The sequence below is a fragment of the Culex pipiens genome, chromosome 1 (assembly GCF_016801865.2).
Source record: "Culex pipiens pallens isolate TS chromosome 1, TS_CPP_V2, whole genome shotgun sequence".
NCBI classification, from domain to species: domain Eukaryota; kingdom Metazoa; phylum Arthropoda; class Insecta; order Diptera; family Culicidae; genus Culex; species Culex pipiens.
Window position 1 is genome coordinate 52,202,384 of NC_068937.1, and position 17,561 is coordinate 52,219,944.

The 17,561-nt window shown below is 49.3% G+C and overlaps 2 protein-coding genes across 4 annotated transcripts in view; both read left to right on the forward strand.

Annotated features, from left to right (window-relative positions):
* Positions 1 to 17,561, forward strand: part of LOC120432603 (uncharacterized) — a 136,746-nt gene that overhangs the window by 115,762 nt on the left and 3,423 nt on the right. For 2 of the 3 annotated variants that reach the window (XM_039597852.2, XM_039597859.2), the window contains exons 4-7: positions 170 to 811; positions 871 to 1,050; positions 1,116 to 2,325; positions 5,369 to 5,659. In XM_039597852.2, coding sequence (XP_039453786.1) covers positions 170 to 811; positions 871 to 1,050; positions 1,116 to 2,325; positions 5,369 to 5,659 — 2,323 coding nt within the window. The remainder of the gene's footprint in view (positions 1 to 169; positions 812 to 870; positions 1,051 to 1,115; positions 2,326 to 5,368; positions 5,660 to 17,561) is intronic. The other variant, XM_039597866.2, reaches the window with a different exon arrangement.
* Positions 9,721 to 17,196, forward strand: LOC128092514 (uncharacterized). The gene has a single exon (XM_052706442.1). The coding sequence runs from the start codon at positions 10,138 to 10,140 to the stop codon at positions 16,873 to 16,875; it is 6,738 nt and encodes a 2,245-aa protein (XP_052562402.1). The 5' UTR covers positions 9,721 to 10,137; the 3' UTR covers positions 16,876 to 17,196.

Below are 17,561 nucleotides of genomic sequence, written 5' to 3' on the forward strand. Positions count from 1 at the left end.
AGGGGAAAGAATTCCGCGCGCTTTTTTTCAACGCTGTCTCTATGGTTTTTACGTAACCTCTGAATTGAATAGAATGCGGTGAGGTTGTACGCAACCTCGCTTTTGATAGATTGTTTTGCTGTCAAAAAAGCGTTACATGCGTTACTAAACGGTGTTTTTTCTCCCACAGGCAACGGAAAACCCGCGACGATCGTGGTCCGCGTCGGCAACAACCGACCCGACCTGGGAACCAACCCGATCTGTAACCGCTTCACCGGAACCCTGGAGGAAGGACAGCCCCTGTTCCTGCCGTGCAACCCGCCGATGCCGGGAGCGTTCGTGTCGGTCCACCTGGAAACCAGCGCGCCCAGCCAGCTGTCAATTTGCGAAGCGTTCGTCTACACCGACCAGGCTCTGCCAATCGAGCGTTGTCCAGCCTTCCGGGACATGCCCCCAGGTGCTTCCGCCTCCTACAACGGAAAGTGCTACATCTTCTACAGCCGCCAGCCGGCGACGCTTCGCGATGCGTTAGCGTTCTGTCGTTCGCGCGGAGGAACCCTGATCAACGAGAGCAATCCGGCGCTGCAGGGCTTCATCAGCTGGGAGCTGTGGCGTCGCCATCGCAGCGACACCTCGTCGCAGTACTGGATGGGAGCGGTGCGCGACACCCAGGACCGTAACACGTGGAAGTGGATCGGAGGTGACGAGGTGGCGGTGTCGTTCTGGAACCTGCCCGGAGGAGACGAGGACTGCGCCCGGTACGACGGCTCGAAGGGATGGCTGTGGAGCGACACCAACTGCAACACGCAGCTCAACTTTATCTGCCAGCATCGTAAGGCGTTAGCTATGCTGAGTCATGCGTTACCTAACCCTAATTTTGTTGCGTTACAGAACCAAAGGCCTGCGGCCGTCCGGAACAACCGCCCAACTCGACGATGGTGGCGCCCAAGGGCTTCGACGTCGGTGCCGTCGTGGAGTACAACTGTGACGAGGGACATCTGCTGGTGGGACCACCGCAGCGAACCTGCCTGGAGACCGGCTTCTACAACGAGTTTCCACCCGTTTGTAAATGTAAGGTTTTGAGGTTTGGAGAAGGGGTTTTCCGGAGGTTAATTGATGGGTTTTTCTCGTTACAGACATCGAGTGTGGACTGCCGGCTTCGATCCCGAATGGATTCTACGACCTGGTGAACGGCTCGGTGGGTTACCTGAGCTCGGTGCACTACAAGTGTGCCGAGGGTTACGAAATGGTTGGTCGAGCTCTGCTGACGTGCGATATTGACGAACGGTGGAACGGACCTCCACCGCGGTGCGAGCTGATCGAGTGTGAACCACTGCCGACGCTGTTCCCGAACGGAGCGATCGTGGCCCAGAATGGAACCGTTTTCGGAGCGAAGGCCGAAGTGGTGTGCAATGCTGGGTTCATTCCGGACGGTTCCGAGACGGAGAATTTCTGTACCGCTACTGGACAGTGGAGCAATGAGCTGGCGAAATGTGTTGAAGACCCGGCCGCAAGGGTTCCGTCTACGACGACGGCTGCTCCCACGACTAGACCATCGTCGATCGTGATCGTATCAACGACTCCGGTACCTGCTACGCAGTACACCCAGAAGCGTCCGCAATCGCGACGACCTCCGACCCGACCACAGACTACCCGCTTAACGACCAGCAGTTCGACGACTCAGTCTCCGCTTTTCAGCATCGAGATCGACGACGGTAACGACAGCGACGGCCTCGACGGGTTCTACATCGGTACTAACGAGGATTACTCTCTCCCACCTCTAGAAGTACGACCCGGGTTGGTACGAGAGGATGTACCTCCTCCGCCGAGGAAACCGTACCGTCCGGGACAGAACACGATCGCAAAGATCCCGTCCGTCCAGCAAGTGCCCCCGAACCGGGTGAAGCCACCGGCGTACTACGAACCACCAACTCAAACTACCACTACCACTAGCACAACCACAACCACCACTACACAAACACCACCACAGACACGACCAACCACGACAAGCACACGGAAAACGACGACCTCGCGCTCCCCGCAGGACATCATCCTGTCGCAGCACCCCCAGGACAACGAAATCGCCGGCTCGGTCAACATCCGGCAGGACCAGTCACCAAAGGTGAACGTACCGTTTGCCGTCGACAACTCGGACAGCGATGGAACCAACGGCGGCGGCATCTACGGAGGCATCGGAGGCAACTCCAACCTTGGCTCCGGTTCCGGCGAACGGAAGGAATCCAAGAACGCCCGCCTCAACCTCGGAGCCATCGTAGCGCTCGGAGCGTTCGGTGGTTTCGTGTTCCTAGCCGCGGTCATTACCACTATTGTGATTGTAGTGCGAAGGTGATTTGCTTGTTTATGTCGACACAACCGACAACCACCACCACAACCACTACCAAACCAAAAGAAAAAAAAAACACTCACCACCACCACTACAACACCAACCAGTACACTCGCCCTAAAAAAACCAAAACAGTGTCGTGAACAAGAGAACAATCGAAAATCCGAAACGCAACAACACACGCACACACCCACCACACCCGAGTTTAGATGCTTGCCGTTTCCCCTTTAAACAAACAAAAACAATCTATTCTTCCTCCTCTCCCTTCAACCCTATTCCTATTGGTTGCAGTAAACGCCTGTTGCATGTGTTAGTCCTTTGCCTCCTTCCTGCATCTATCCCGCCACCACCACCACCACCACCGCCATTCACTATTGTTTATGTTACGCTAGGTGTAGTTGTAAGGTTACCGTGTAGCAGCGCTACACGCCCTCTCCCTCTCTTTTCAAAAACACTCAAAGTGGCCACTCCAAGAAGCGAGAGGCGGCACACTCACAAACACTCAATGCTTGCTATCGCTCTCTCTTCTCTTTGATCTGTCATTTCATTTCAAGTTTCTGCTTTCGCTATCAAAATATCTCGCTCTTTTCTACGCTGCTTGAAAGAACAATAGCAAACAAATCACACCATCACAAAACCATCAACACCCCCCAAAAATCAACATCCAATGTGACATGAGAACAACAACCATTAAAATGTACCTCTTCCTCCCTTTTCCCACCGTTCTTTTTTGTGTTCCACCATTAAACCACAAAAAAAATCAACTCACCATCACCAATCAAAAAATCAAAATCACCAACGAAAACAATGCCATCCAACCAACCAACCCGATGATAACCCGATAGAATGAATACATTATATTCAACGGCGAGGGCACACAAGAAGAACACATTCTCGTACTCGTAAAGTGGCGAGTAGCCGACCAAAACCAGCAGCAGCGCGTGACAAACAAAACGAGAGAAACCACAGAACAATAGCGCAACCATCAGCACTACTACAGCAGAAACAATTGCAACAAGAGCACGATGTCACGCGCGAGAGAGATTTCATCACCTCCTTCATAAGCTCTCGCTCTCACTCACACTATCAGCGGCCTCTCTCTCTCAACTTTACCTCTATCAATCTGTGCCTCTCTCTACCTCACCTTTGTGTACGTCACTTCTTCAAACTGTCATCACGCAACCACCCACCATCACGCATAAAAAATGCAAGCAAAGCGATCGAATCACAACAACAACAACAAAAGCGAGGGGCGTGACGAAGAAAGAACAACAATGCTTGCACGCCGCCCCCTTTTTTGACAGCTGTGACCAACTCGAAACAAAAAACAGCAAGCACAACCAGAACAACTCGAGCAAGATTTCAATTAATTTCTTTTTAATCCCGCTGCGCTGCGCGCTTTCCCCGCCATCCCGCCTCACCTCATCCTAACAACCTCAAAATAACCTCAAAACAAACAAATCAAAAATGCTCAAGCTCCGCACCGGTCGAGTCAACCGGTCCCGGTAGCATTCCCCTGCGCTGCTATCTGCCGCGGCCCGCATCGCTACGGCCCGCCGCACGTCGCTTCTTCTCTAACGCTAATGCTAACGCAACTACCACCGCTAACGCTGCTACCTCTACCGCCGTAACGCCCGCCAATACGGTGGCTCGGAAGATCTCGAAGCCGGGCGGCGGTGGCGCCGGAACTTCTGGAAGATACTACTACCCGGACAAGCCACGAGATTTTAACAACAACAACAGCAAAACCGGTCCGGCAGTGACGAGTACGGCAGTGGTGAAGGCTCGCACCGGAAAGACCGGAAAGCCCCCGGCGGCGGCTCCAGCGGACCCGTCGACTTCTCAGCTGCCCTCGCGTTGGTATACTGTATTGGCACTCCCCTTCCCAGATCAGACCGTCGGCCGGCGGGACATCCTGGGCACGGCCTACGGACGTCGCCGTCGGCAACAGCTCCAGCAGCACTCCCATCTGGCCCCGGTGGCCGAGAAGCCACACGCACGGACTCTCGGCGCAGAGTATCGACTCAAGAGGAGCGTATCGCCACCGGCGTTCACCGTATCGGCCTCCCCATCACCGGCTCCTCCGACGAGCGCCCAGCTGACGAGCAATCTGCGGATGTTCGCGACCGCGAACAATGGAACCTACACCAATGGCACCGTCGATGATAGTGACGACGTCAGTAGCATCGCTACGTCCACCCTGTACCGAAGGCCCCCGACCATCGAGTACTACAGCTCGGATCCGCAACCATCGTTATGATCGCTGCCGGAAGCACAAGGCACAGAGCCAACCACGAGCATGCAGCAGCAGTTCGGAGCTCTCACTGCATCAACATCTGCGCTACTACCGACGCCATTACTACTACTGTTACAAACACTACCTTAATCCAACGACGTGCCATAACCATACCAATACTAACGTACAAATTCGTAACCATACAATGTAAGAACCTACCGCTAGTCCATTTTTACTTACCTCTCTCTCTCTCTACAAACCACTATCCACTCTAACTCCTGTTCTGTCAAACACTAACCCAAACTGTGCCTAACCTCTGCTTTTCCCCTATCCTCTCTGTACTAACCTGCACCATGGCATTCTCACTCTGTAGCTGTAGTCGTAGCCTACTACACCAACCCCACCACCCCCGAATCGAAACAGGTTTCAACCACTGCGCACGAGACCCAGCTGTCACTCTGTTTCGTACTCTACTCTCTCTCTCTCTCTCTATCACACACTCTCTCCTACTCGCGATCGAGCGTTGCGTCAGTCACGCACCTTCCCTTCAACGAAAAAAACATTTGAAGGGTTCTGACGCTTGACGCTCGATCCCCTCTCTCTTTTTCTCTCTCTCTTCCACTAAAACCCCAAAAAAAAGAACACCTAAACTCTAGAGTCGTGAGCAAAAGAAACCGTTACAAAAACATACCGCCCCGCGAGCAGAAGTCTAAACCGAGTCTCCCTAGGACCACCCCCCCTCCTCTTCCCTTGAAAGAAAACTATTCATTCGGGATCCGTGCCTAAACCAACCACCCTCGTCCTTCCAGAAACCGCACCGCGAACCAGCACTACCGGCACCGGGCCTCTCCGGACTGCAACACGGTCGCGTCCTTCTCGAGCTCCAGCTCGGAGTCGCGGAACGGGCTCAACCGGTACTACCGGCAGGCGTGGGAAAATCTGCACGAGTCCGCCTCGAAGGGGCACAACAACAACAGTGGCCACAGCAGCGGGCACAGTGCCGCCGCCCTGAAGCGCAAGGAAACGATGGACGCACCGCCGCCGAGCCGGTCGCGCTCGCGGGAAAACCTCGGCGGTAGCCGGTCGCGCGATCTGGACAGGTGAGTGTGTCCGAACGCCACGCAATACGCAATACACCACAACACGAAACGCGCACACAATCGCGGATAAAAGGATAGGTTTCCACTAGGGGGGCGGGAGGGACACCGAAGCGAACCGCATTTCATTCATCATCGCCTACCTTGACTTTCAATTCTTCCAAGACCTTCTACGTGCTACGTCTTTGTAGATATCGACTTTTATGCTACTGGGTTTCAAACTTATGAAAGCTCTCTATCTATCTCTGTATCTGCTTTATGGTGTTTGTGTGTGCTGCTAGTGTGCCTTTGACCTATGGTACTGCCAGCTATCAAGTTCTTGAACTATAGAGTGCTAAATTATAGCGATGAAAAACACACAGTTCATCCTGGTGTGAGAGGTTTGAACTTTTTGTTTTGTTTTTTTTTAACTGTGCTCTATGGATACTTGAAGACATTGTTTTGTAACTTGAGAGCAGAACGATTTGATATCTTGGGTTAAGTTCAACTTATTTGACAAAAAAAATAATCAAATTATTTGCACTCTAATTAACAATAATAGTTGCAAAGTTTCTAGTTATTGAAAGTCTCTTACATTAAATCATATTTAAAACCATAAAAAATCAAGAGAATGACTGAAGAAGTTTTAAGAAGAATTTCCTTCAAATTAATTTTATATGTTTTTCGAAAAAAGTTTAAATATTTCAAATATTTGTATTAATATTCGTATCATATTTTCATACATTATTTGTAGTTATTCTAGTTTGAAATTTCCAAACCCAAACGAAAACAAATTTGATTTCCCAAGCAACACACTTTGTCCGATAAACGTATTTCCTAACTGGTTGTATAACCAATCCGCCTCGTTATCACAACTTGTTCTACAACTCCTGTGAACTGGAAAAAGCGCACTTTTTTTTGTTGTATAACTTGCCAGAAGAAGATGCAAGTTATCAGAGTATGTTGTACAAATATATTTGACAACACTGTGCCATCTAACGAAAAAAGGGGGCGTGGTTAACGGCTGTGCTGTCAAATCAAAGCGCACACTGGAAAGGAAAGTTAGATAGAAAACAGCTGTCTAATCGTCGACTAACTTACATGTAAACAAACGTTTCCTATTAGAATTTCAATCAACGACGAACCTAATAAAAAAAAAGTACGCTTGTTTCTGCAAGATTTATTTAAAATAATTCGAAATTGAAAAAAAAAGAAAAACAATCATGGCGGGCATGTGATTAGTGTGAAATTCCCTGCATGGCGAACTTTTAGATTTTCCTTTTTTGATGAACTTCCTCTGTCCCAAGATTCGATCCGATGACTTCGACGATTTGTTGTTATCTCCACGGCAGGTCCAGGCGCGCTTCCACATCTCTCCACGGGGCTTCATAGTAAACAAGCTGGCCCAAGCGTCAATAAGAAGGCTGCTGTCTGTTTTGTTAGCTAAAGAACTTAACTCCAACGAAGGCTGTCATTGGAATTGAAGTTATATTGCTTTGTTTCAAATCAGTTTTTAGAACTCCACTATATAACTTTGTTATAAGAAACCGTATCAACTGTCATTTTGATTACCGTACCACGGAGTAATATTGAAAATCGGTATGGTTTTGATTTATTGTTTTCTCTATCATGAACTCTATAAGCTGATAATTTTTGTAGCTTTTACCAGCCACATGTTTACAAATCAATCGGTCAACAATCAAAACTATTGTAATCTACAATGAATAAACATTATTGAAACTCTAAATTCCTCATGTACAAATTTACACCACCTAACAACACGCAACGTCAAGTTGAATATGTATGTTGAGCATCAGTTATATAATCTATTCTCCGATAACATTTGTGTAACAAAGCGAGAAAACCTAAGGTTATTTATAGAATGGTTGGCCACGCCCATTTTTCAGAAGATGCCGTCACATGACAATGTTAGATAAGCAGTGAAACAAACAGTGCAACATTGTTTTTATTCAACAAACTGTTTTCGAGTAAAACCTTGCAGATGAGGGAACAGCATCTTGGCATATCAGCACTTTGACGTTCAATTACAGCTCATAAAAAGTGTTTTCGAGTGAAATAAAGTGTAAATAGCTCAATAGGAAGTGAGCATGTAAGTTTCTATCAAAAGTTTTCCAAAATAAATTGTTTTAATAGTGAAAATCAGCAAATTGGATGGAGTTAAAAGCGAGTGCATATTCCCTATGTTGTGTGTAAAAGTTGGAAAAGAGTGAAGTTGACTGTGTTTTAACACTTGTATGGCACACATCTCATGATTTACATAAGTCAGTTATACAAGTAGTGAAAAAAACTGATATTTAACAAACGTTGACATTTTTTCTCGTATGTTGATCCAAAACAGCTATCTAACTATTATTCAACAGTCGACAAGTTATGAGTGCTACTTGGGTTTGAATTTTATCTGTACCTAATTATGTTAGAAAATTGTTGCATATATTACAAGCAAACAAGCTTCAGATTTCCTGCTTATTTTGCCCAAATTTTTAAACAACATAGATCGTCAAATGCTTAGAAAACATTTGATTCTCTTAGGCAAAACATGTTTCAAAGTAATTTCAAACTTTTGTTTGCATTTTTAACTAAGGCCGTTGCAAATATTCTTCAAAGTTGCTTTTGTCGCCCTTGGTCCGAGAATCAGGGGGCAAAAAAATATTTTTTTTTCAAAAACCTTCAAAATTTTAACAAAAATAGAAGCCAAAACAACTTAAAACGCATTTTTTATGCATTGATAATCATATTTAGCATGTTTGGGCTGGATTAAAAATATTCAGATTTTTTATTAAATTCCAATTTACAGCACCGCAAAAACTTTTTTTTGTAAAAAAAAATTCGTCCATGCTTAGGTATTTTGAGAACTACTTTTTTCATTCAAATGTTGAAAAAATGCCTCGAAAATTATTTTTTTAATTTTTTTTAATGAAGATCCAATCATATACCTACCTAAAAAGAGTTAATTTTTTTGTATTGTTAAAATATTTAAAAAATTAATTTCAATTTGAGTTTGTAGCGGTTTTTTTATATGTGTGGTAAATATTTCTAAATGTTTACCTGAGTTTATTAAGTCATTTAATTTTATTCCAAATGTTTAATTTCTTTAAACAAAATTCATTTAGATACATCACGGGGGCTCGACCCTGGCGGGGAAAACTGGGAAATACCGTGAAATGCCGCGAAATTTCACATATTCAATTGATAAATCGCTACTTAGTGCGTTTAAGCTTATTTTTTTTAATTCAAGCATTTTTCAAGATTGCTTACAAGCATTCTACAGCAGTTTACAAATAAAAAAGTTTCCATATCAGAGGGCTTTTGTTAATTTGATTTGGTTAACCGCGGTGGATTTTCTTGAAATAATTCGAACTGTCAAAAATCCACCAAAGCATCTACCGGTGGATACTTTTCTACCACAGATTTTTGTGCGATCAATGTGGTAGATGCTTTGGTGGATTTTTGACAGTTCGAATTATTTCAAGAAAATCCACCGCGGTTAACCAAATCAAATTAACAAAAGCCCTCAGATCTTAAATGATTTTTTTTTTAAATATTAGTCATTAGAATATTCAAAAAAATGCAAATAGTTTATTTATTCCACCAAATTCCAAACAGATTTTAAAAGAACATTAATCAACACTTCTCTGGAAGAATACGCAAAAAAAGCTTTTTGATTTTTTTTGTAAAATTTATTTTAATTTATCAACGATATTAAACAACGATGAACAAATTGCATGTTAATATTTTGTATATAAATTAAGTGTTGTAATCAAATTGATTACTAAAATAATACATAGATTTCTTAACCATTTTTAAATGTTTTATATTTTTTCATGAATCTATCAATAAATTTAAAAACTGCTTTTAATGATGTTTTGCTTGAACCTTATTAAAATACTGAAATTTTTCTATTTAAAAAATTAAGGAAAGCAAAAAAACCCTTTCTTGCAATTATTTTAATGATTCTAGCTACGATGAATTAGAGGTTCAGGACGTACTTCGTTTTAGAGGTTGTTGCGAGCACACCGTGCCGACTGCGCTGACTGCGCCGACCGTGCCCCTCGGATCATCGCCCAAACGCGACCCAGCAAAAAGACTATAGTAAGAATGTCACGCTGACACCGTAGGTAGAGATAGAGACAAAACAAGAATTTACATTATCATTCCTCAATCAGATACTGGAAGGAAATTACTGATTGAATTTGCGGTAACTTAAAATTATATTATTTGAAGCTTAATTTAACTTATTTTGTATTTAGATTTAAGCGATTTGATTATCAGCTCCATCCGTCGTCTGCTGACGAATTTACTCTGTTTGCGACAGATTTGAACTAGGAGACTAAATGTGAGTAGAAAATTGAATTCTGTTGGGCAAAACATTAATTGGACTAAATACACCTTTTAGCTTCGAGCTACACTGCTTAAAAAAGCGTTTGCTAAAGATCCTCCGAAAACTTATTTGTCGTCGCGAACAGAAACTCGAAGATTTATTTATGATGGCCTCTAATCCCCGTAAGTCGTTCGTTCGCCAGACCCGCTCGATGACGCGCGCGGCTCAAGAAGCAGCTAACCTCCAAATTGGAGACGCTCGAGATGATGCAGCGAAACCGTTCGAGCCGTCTGTCGTCGAACCGGAGCGAGGGGATGAGCAGGATTGCGCTGGATGTACCAGGCCGAACAACGCCGAGCTGTACATGGTGCGGTGTGAAAAGTGCGAGCTGTACTTCCACTTCTCGTGCGCGAACGTCACCACCGCAACCGTCAATCAGCCACCGTTTGTGTGCCGTACTTGCGTGCCCTTTCGGCCAAGATCTGCCCGTTCATCGGGCTCCCATGTGAGCAGTACTCGTTCGGCACGAATTGCCCTAGAACTGCAGCAGATGGAGGAACAGTTCCGGATCCAGGAAGCGCTCACGAAGGAACGACTCGCGCAGTTGGAGCGACAATACCTGTACAGCTCGAAGAAGTACGCGCTTCTTCGGGAACAGGAAGAAGAAGATGGGGGACGTAGTGTCCGTAGCAGAGACAGCCGCGCTTCGACGAGCAGGGTTGAGAAGTGGATCAATGCTCAGGCTGAGACCGGCAACACCGGTCCAGGCGTCAACAAGGAGACGACCGAGTCTGACGATCACGTCCAGCCACTGAGTGAGGACAAGGCCGATAGTCTGCACGTGAAGTTCACGTCTACTCCGCTCGCTTCGCCAAATGCTTCGTTCAACGAATCGCCGTACGTTTCCCTCTCCATTTCCTCCCTATTGCCGGACAGTCTCGAGGAAAGCAGCGAAAAGTCGATCCCTGAGGGACCCAAGGACCCCGGGCAGACCGCGGCTGAAATTCCACCCAGCGAGGTTCCAGAACCACCTACCACCATGGAAAGCATCCTCAAACTGCTGCAAATCTCACTGGGGAAGCCGCAGAACACCGGTGCTATCCCGAAGATCCTCAAAGTCACCTCGACCGCTTTCGAGGAGTGGCGAAACAGCATGCAGCGGAAGGATCTCGACCCGATTCCAGAAGAGCTAAGCGAAGAGACGAAGAAAAACGAGCAAAATTTGCTTGTGCTCCTTCAGCAGCTCGAGGATCAGCGCGCCGAGGACCAGCAATTGCAGCGCCAGCGGGAAGAGCAGCTCAAACGCAAGCTGCAGCAGCAAGAACGTGAGCAAGCGAAGCAGAAGCAAGAACTGCAGCGTCGACTTCAGCAGGTGGAAGCAGAGCAGAAGGAAGAAATGCAGCGTTTACTGCAGCAGCAACAACGCGAGCTGGCCGAGCAGAAGCGGGAGCTGAAACAGCGCCTCAAGGAGCAGAAGCAACAGCAAGCCAAGCAGCAAGAAGAGCTTGACCGTTTGCGAGAGCTCGAGAGGCTGCAAAAGCTGGCAGAATCTCGGGACAAGAACCACTCGTCGGCGGCGGGCCGCAACGGCACGGTCGAAAACAACAAAAGCCGATCAACAGAAAGCATCCGATCAGGATCAGGAACAGCATCTGTACCACGCGTTGACGATGTCCTGCCACCTCCATCTAACGAGCGATCCCGCGCCTCTGCAAACTTTGGCAGTTCTTCCGTAAGGAGCTCTCGATCTTCATCATCAAGGTCGTCTACTTTGACAACACCGTCGGTCGTACCTTACGTTGAGTCATTCCCCTCTCTCGTGCCGCCGCTGCCAGCACCGCCTCCGTACCAAGGACCAACTTCGCAGCAGATTGCTGCACGTCAGGTGGTGAACAAGGAGCTCCCAGTTTTCACAGGGAATCCTGTTGACTGGCCGATCTTTATCAGCAGTTATAACCACTCTACGCTGACGTGCGGATACACCGACAACGAGAACCTGTTGCGACTGCAGCGTGCGATCCAGGGGAGGGCGAGAGAAGAAGTGAGCAGCCTGCTCCTCAATCCGTCGACGATACCGCAATTGCTGACCTCTCTGAAGCTGCTGTACGGACGACCGGAGCAGATCGTTCACACGATGATCGAGAAAGTACGCGCGACCCCCGCGCCGAGAGCGGACAAGCTGGAGTCTCTCGTCTCGTTCGGTCTGGTGGTCCACAATCTCTGTGGGCACTTGAAGGCTATTGGCATGGAGAAGCACCTGTCGAACCCCATTTTGCTGCACGAGCTCGTTGCCAAGTTGCCTTCCAACGTAATGTTCAACTGGGCACTCTACCAGGAGCAACTGCCAGAAGTGGACCTCAACGTGTTCGGCGACTACATGTCGAAAATAGCGACCGCTACCAGCGGCGTGACATTGTTCGCTGCGAAGGCTGCCAAGGACGATTTCCGGCCCAAGAAGGAGAAGGCGGCGTACGTCAACACGCACTCGACTGCCGAGCAAGGTCGGCGCAAGGGTGACGACGAGATCAAGGAGAAGCCGACGGACCGTCCGTCTTCGAACATCAAGGTGTGCCCGATGTGCGACAACAGCGGCCATTTGGCGGCCAACTGCTCGAAGTTCAGCAAACTTTGTCTCGACGACCGTTGGAAGCTGGTCAAGGAGAAAAGACTTTGTCGTCGCTGTCTGGTTGCCCACTCGCGCTGGCCGTGCAAAAGCGATCCCTGCGGAGTCCAAGGTTGCCAGAAGAAGCATCATCCGCTGCTCCACTACGAACAAGCACCCACGGAAGCGAAGCGCAGCGAGCCCGCAACGAGCGGCGTAGTCGCACTGCATCGTCAACCGACGACATCAACGTTGTTCCGTATGTTGCCTGTCACGTTGTACGGAAAGAAAGGGAAAGTAAACACGTTCGCCTTTCTCGATGACGGCTCGTCGGTGACACTCCTGGAGCGGAAGTTGGCGGCATCCCTTGGCCTGGAAGGAAAGCAAGCATCTCTGTGCATCCACTGGACATCCGGCATCAAGAAGAACTTCTCGGAGACGCGGGAGGTTGAGCTGGAGATTTCTGGCGCTGATCGTCCGCAGCGGTTCGTCGCGTCGAACGTGTACACGGTGGACAAGCTCGGACTTCCGGAACAAACGATGGACGTCGCGGCCATGGCGGAAGAGTTCGCGTATCTGCAGGACCTGCCGCTATCGAGTTTGCAGTCTGCGGTTCCCGGAATACTCATCGGTCTGAACAACGTGCACCTGCTCGCAACACTGAAGCTGCGGGAAGGACGCAAAGGAGAACCGATCGCTACCAAAACGCGTCTCGGTTGGACGGTCTACGGGAGTATGCCGGCGGCTACACAGTCTTTCGCCCACCGCCAGTTCCACATCTCCGATGAACAAGCCGAAGTTGACCTGCACGAATACGTCAAGAGCTTCTTTGCGGTTGAAAGCCTCGGAGTCATGGCAGTACCGAGCGAGGAGAGCGTCGACGACCAGCGTGCCAACAAGATTCTGTCCGAAACTACCAAACGAGTCGAAGGTGGGCGGTTTGAAACTGGCCTTCTCTGGAAACAGGACTACGTGGAGTTTCCGGATAGCAGACCGATGGCGGAGAAGCGGATGAAGTGTTTGGAGCGACGCCTGGGACGAGATCCGGCACTGTACGATCAAGTACGAAAGCAGATCGCGGACTTCCAGTCGAAAGGTTTCGCGCACAAGGCGACCGCTGCGGAACTGGACACTTTCGACCCTCGCCGGACCTGGTATTTACCCCTCGGAGTAGTACTGAACCCAAAAAAGCCCGGCAAAGTGCGCGTGATCTGGGACGCGGCTGCCAAGGTCGACGGCGTGTCCCTGAATACCATGCTGTTGAAGGGGCCCGACCTGTTGACGCCGCTGCTGTCCGTGCTTTTCCAGTTCAGGGAGAGACAGGTCGCCATCTGCGCAGACATCGAAGCCATGTTTCACCAGGTGAAGATTCGGGAACCCGATCGCAGCGCGCAGCTGTTCCTGTGGAGGGATTCGCCGGACAAGCCGCTGGAAACCATGGTGACCGACGTCGCTATCTTTGGGGCGACGTGCTCCCCAGCCCACTCGCAGTACGTGAAAAATCTCAACGCTGACGAACACGAAGCAGATCACCCGAAGGCGGCAGCAGCGATTCGCAACAAGCACTACGTCGACGATTACCTCGACAGTGTCGATACGGCGGACGAAGCAGTTGCGATGGCGCTGGAGGTAGCCGAGGTTCACGCGAAAGCCGGATTCCACATCCGGAACTGGATCTCGAACGACAAAACCGTGCTGGCGCGGATCGGAGCGGTCAACCCTACGACGGTCAAGAACTTCGTGATCGAGAAGGAGAACGGATTCGAGCGTCTGCTGGGAATGGTGTGGCTGCCCGACGAAGACATGTTCTCGTTCGCACTGAGCCTGCGAGAGGACAACATGAAGCTGCTGACTGGAGAGGTAGTGCCGACGAAGACCCAGCTGCTGAGCATCGTGATGAGCATCTACGACCCGAACGGGTTAGTCGCCGTCTTCGTCATCCACGGAAAAATACTCGTGCAGGACGTGTGGCGATCCGGCGTCGGCTGGAAAGACAATATCCCGGAGAAGCTCATCGGACGCTGGAAGCAGTGGATCGCGCTGCTGCGCAAAATCGAAACGGTGAGAGTTCCACGTTGCTATTTCAAGGACTACGAACCAGCCAGCCTGAAAACGTTGCAACTCCACGTGTTTGTCGACGCCAGCGAGCAAGCTTACTCCGCGATGGCATACTTTCGTCTTGAGGATCGCGGCCAAGTCCGGTGCTCACTGGTGGCAACCAAAACGAAGGTCGCACCTCTACAGCCGCTTCCCATCCCGCGACTCGAAGTTCAGTCGGGCGTAACTGGATCGCGCTTGCGGAAGACCATCGAGGACGGACACTCACTCCCTATTTCGAAGGTCGTTTTCTGGTCGGACTCCAAGACGGCGTTACAGTGGATCAGGTCAACCGACCTCCGTCGATTTCGCCCGTATGTGGCGTTCCGGGTAAACGAGATCCTGTCTCTGTCAAAGGCCGCTGAGTGGAGATACTGTCCATCGCGTATGAACGTCGCCGACGAAGCTACGAAGTGGGGCAAAAAGGGACCAACATTCGACCCCGACGCGCAAGTTTACGTCTGCCACAAGTTCATTTACGATCAGGAAGAAGACTGGCCCGAAGACTGCCTCGAGCGGGTTGAAGCGACGGAAGAACTCAGGCCAGCGTTCATGTTCAGCCACTTCGTGGTCAAGCCCATCATTCGACTGGAGCTGTTTTCGCGATGGGAACGCCTGCTGAGGATGGTCGCCTACGTTCATCGTTTTCTCGCGCGCAGACTGAAGCTGAAGCAGGAAACCTGTCCGGGCGCGCTGACACGTGAGGAGCTGCAGAAAGCCGAACGAAGCCTGTGGCGCTTGGCTCAATCCGACGCTTATCCGGACGAGGTCGCCACGCTGAACCAGAACCTGCTAGTGCCAGCCGAGAAACGGGAGTGTTTGGAGACATCGAGCAGCATTTTGAAGTTGTCCCCTCTGCTGGACGACAGCGGAGTGCTTCGAGCTGGAAGTCGCTTGGAGGCCGCCGAGTTCGCCGCGTTCGACGCCAAGTTTCCCGTGATTCTCCCGAACAAACATCGCGTGACCTGGCTGCTCGTGGACTCCTACCACCGAAGGTTTCGCCACGCAAACAACGAGACGGTGGTCAACGAGATACGGCAGAAGTTCAACATACCGAAGCTGCGGGTCCTGATACGGCAGGTGGCGAGTAAATGCTGTTTCTGCCGCATAAAAAAGGCCATCGCGGTGGCACCCATGATGGCACCCCTTCCACGTGTGAGGCTGTCCCCTTTCGTGCGCCCATTCACGTTCACAGGCGTGGACTACTTCGGCCCGGTCTTGATCAAGGTTGGACGCAGTGCTGCGAAACGCTGGGTGGCGCTTTTCACCTGCTTGACGATCCGCGCAGTTCACCTGGAGCTCGTCGCGAGCTTGTCAACGGACTCGTGCAAGAAGGCAATCCGCCGGTTCATCGCGCGACGTGGAGCGCCGCAGGAGATATACTCGGACAACGGTACGAATTTCCAAGGAGCCAGCGGAGAGCTGTCGAAGGAATTAGCCAAGGTCAACCACAACGAACTCAGCAGCACATTCACCGACACCCACACCCAGTGGCGATTCAACCCGCCGGCCGCGCCGCACATGGGTGGCTGCTGGGAACGAATGGTAAGATCCGTGAAGGCTGCACTAGGCGCAATCCCGGTGGAACGCAAGCTGGATGAGGAGTCGCTGGTCACCCTACTAGCGGAGGCGGAGCATATGGTCAACTCGCGCCCCCTGACTTTCGTGCCGCTGGAGAGCGCAGACAGTGAGTCCTTGACCCCCAACCATTTTCTCATGCTGAGTTCGAGCGGTGTTCAGCAGGCCGTAAAAGATCCAGTCGGCGCATGCGCGGCCATCAAAAACAGCTGGAACAGTATCCAGCACACACTGGACGAGTTCTGGAGCCGCTGGGTGAAGGAATACCTGCCGACGATCGCGAGGAGGACTAAATGGTTCGAAGAGGTGAGACCAATCAAGGAGGGTGATCTCGTGCTTGTTGTGGACGAAGGACATCGGAACGGGTGGCTGCGAGGACGCGTTGCAAGGACGTATCCCGGCAAGGATGGCAGAGTACGTCGGGCGGATGTACAGACATCGAAGGGTCTGGTGCGTGAGCGAGCAGTCGTCAAGCTTGCTCTGCTGGACGTTGGTGACGCTGAGGATTCTGGTGCAGATCATCATGCGACACGTGGGGGAGGATGTTGCGAGCACACCGTGCCGACTGCGCCGACCGTGCCCCTCGGATCATCGCCCAAACGCGACCCAGCAAAAAGACTATAGTAAGAATGTCACGCTGACACCGTAGGTAGAGATAGAGACAAAACAAGAATTTACATTATCATTCCTCAATCAGATACTGGAAGGAAATTACTGATTGAATTTGCGGTAACTTAAAATTATATTATTTGAAGCTTAATTTAACTTATTTTGTATTTAGATTTAAGCGATTTGATTATCAGCTCCATCCGTCGTCTGCTGACGAATTTACTCTGTTTGCGACAGATTTGAACTAGGAGACTAAATGTGAGTAGAAAATTGAATTCTGTTGGGCAAAACATTAATTGGACTAAATACACCTTTTAGCTTCGAGCTACACTGCTTAAAAAAGCGCTTGCTAAAGATCCTCCGAAAACTTATTTGTCGTCGCGAACAGAGGTATTTGAGCAAATTATTGTTATAAAATCTGAATTAAATTAAAACTGCTGAATCATGAATTGACTTTTTTTATTTGGTCCTTTCCACAAACGTTAACGGTCCCTTTCACACTTTATAATTTAGCTAAAAGAATACATTTTACGTTTATTCTGAGCAGTTTTTAGAGTACCGTGAAATTTCAATGTTTTGTGATTGGTATGTCGCGTAATTTCGTTTTTTTTTGCCGTGAAAAATCACTAGCCCTATACATTACTATAGATAAGGTATGATTTCCATCAATCGTAAAATTAAAAATCGAACGTTTTCGCAAA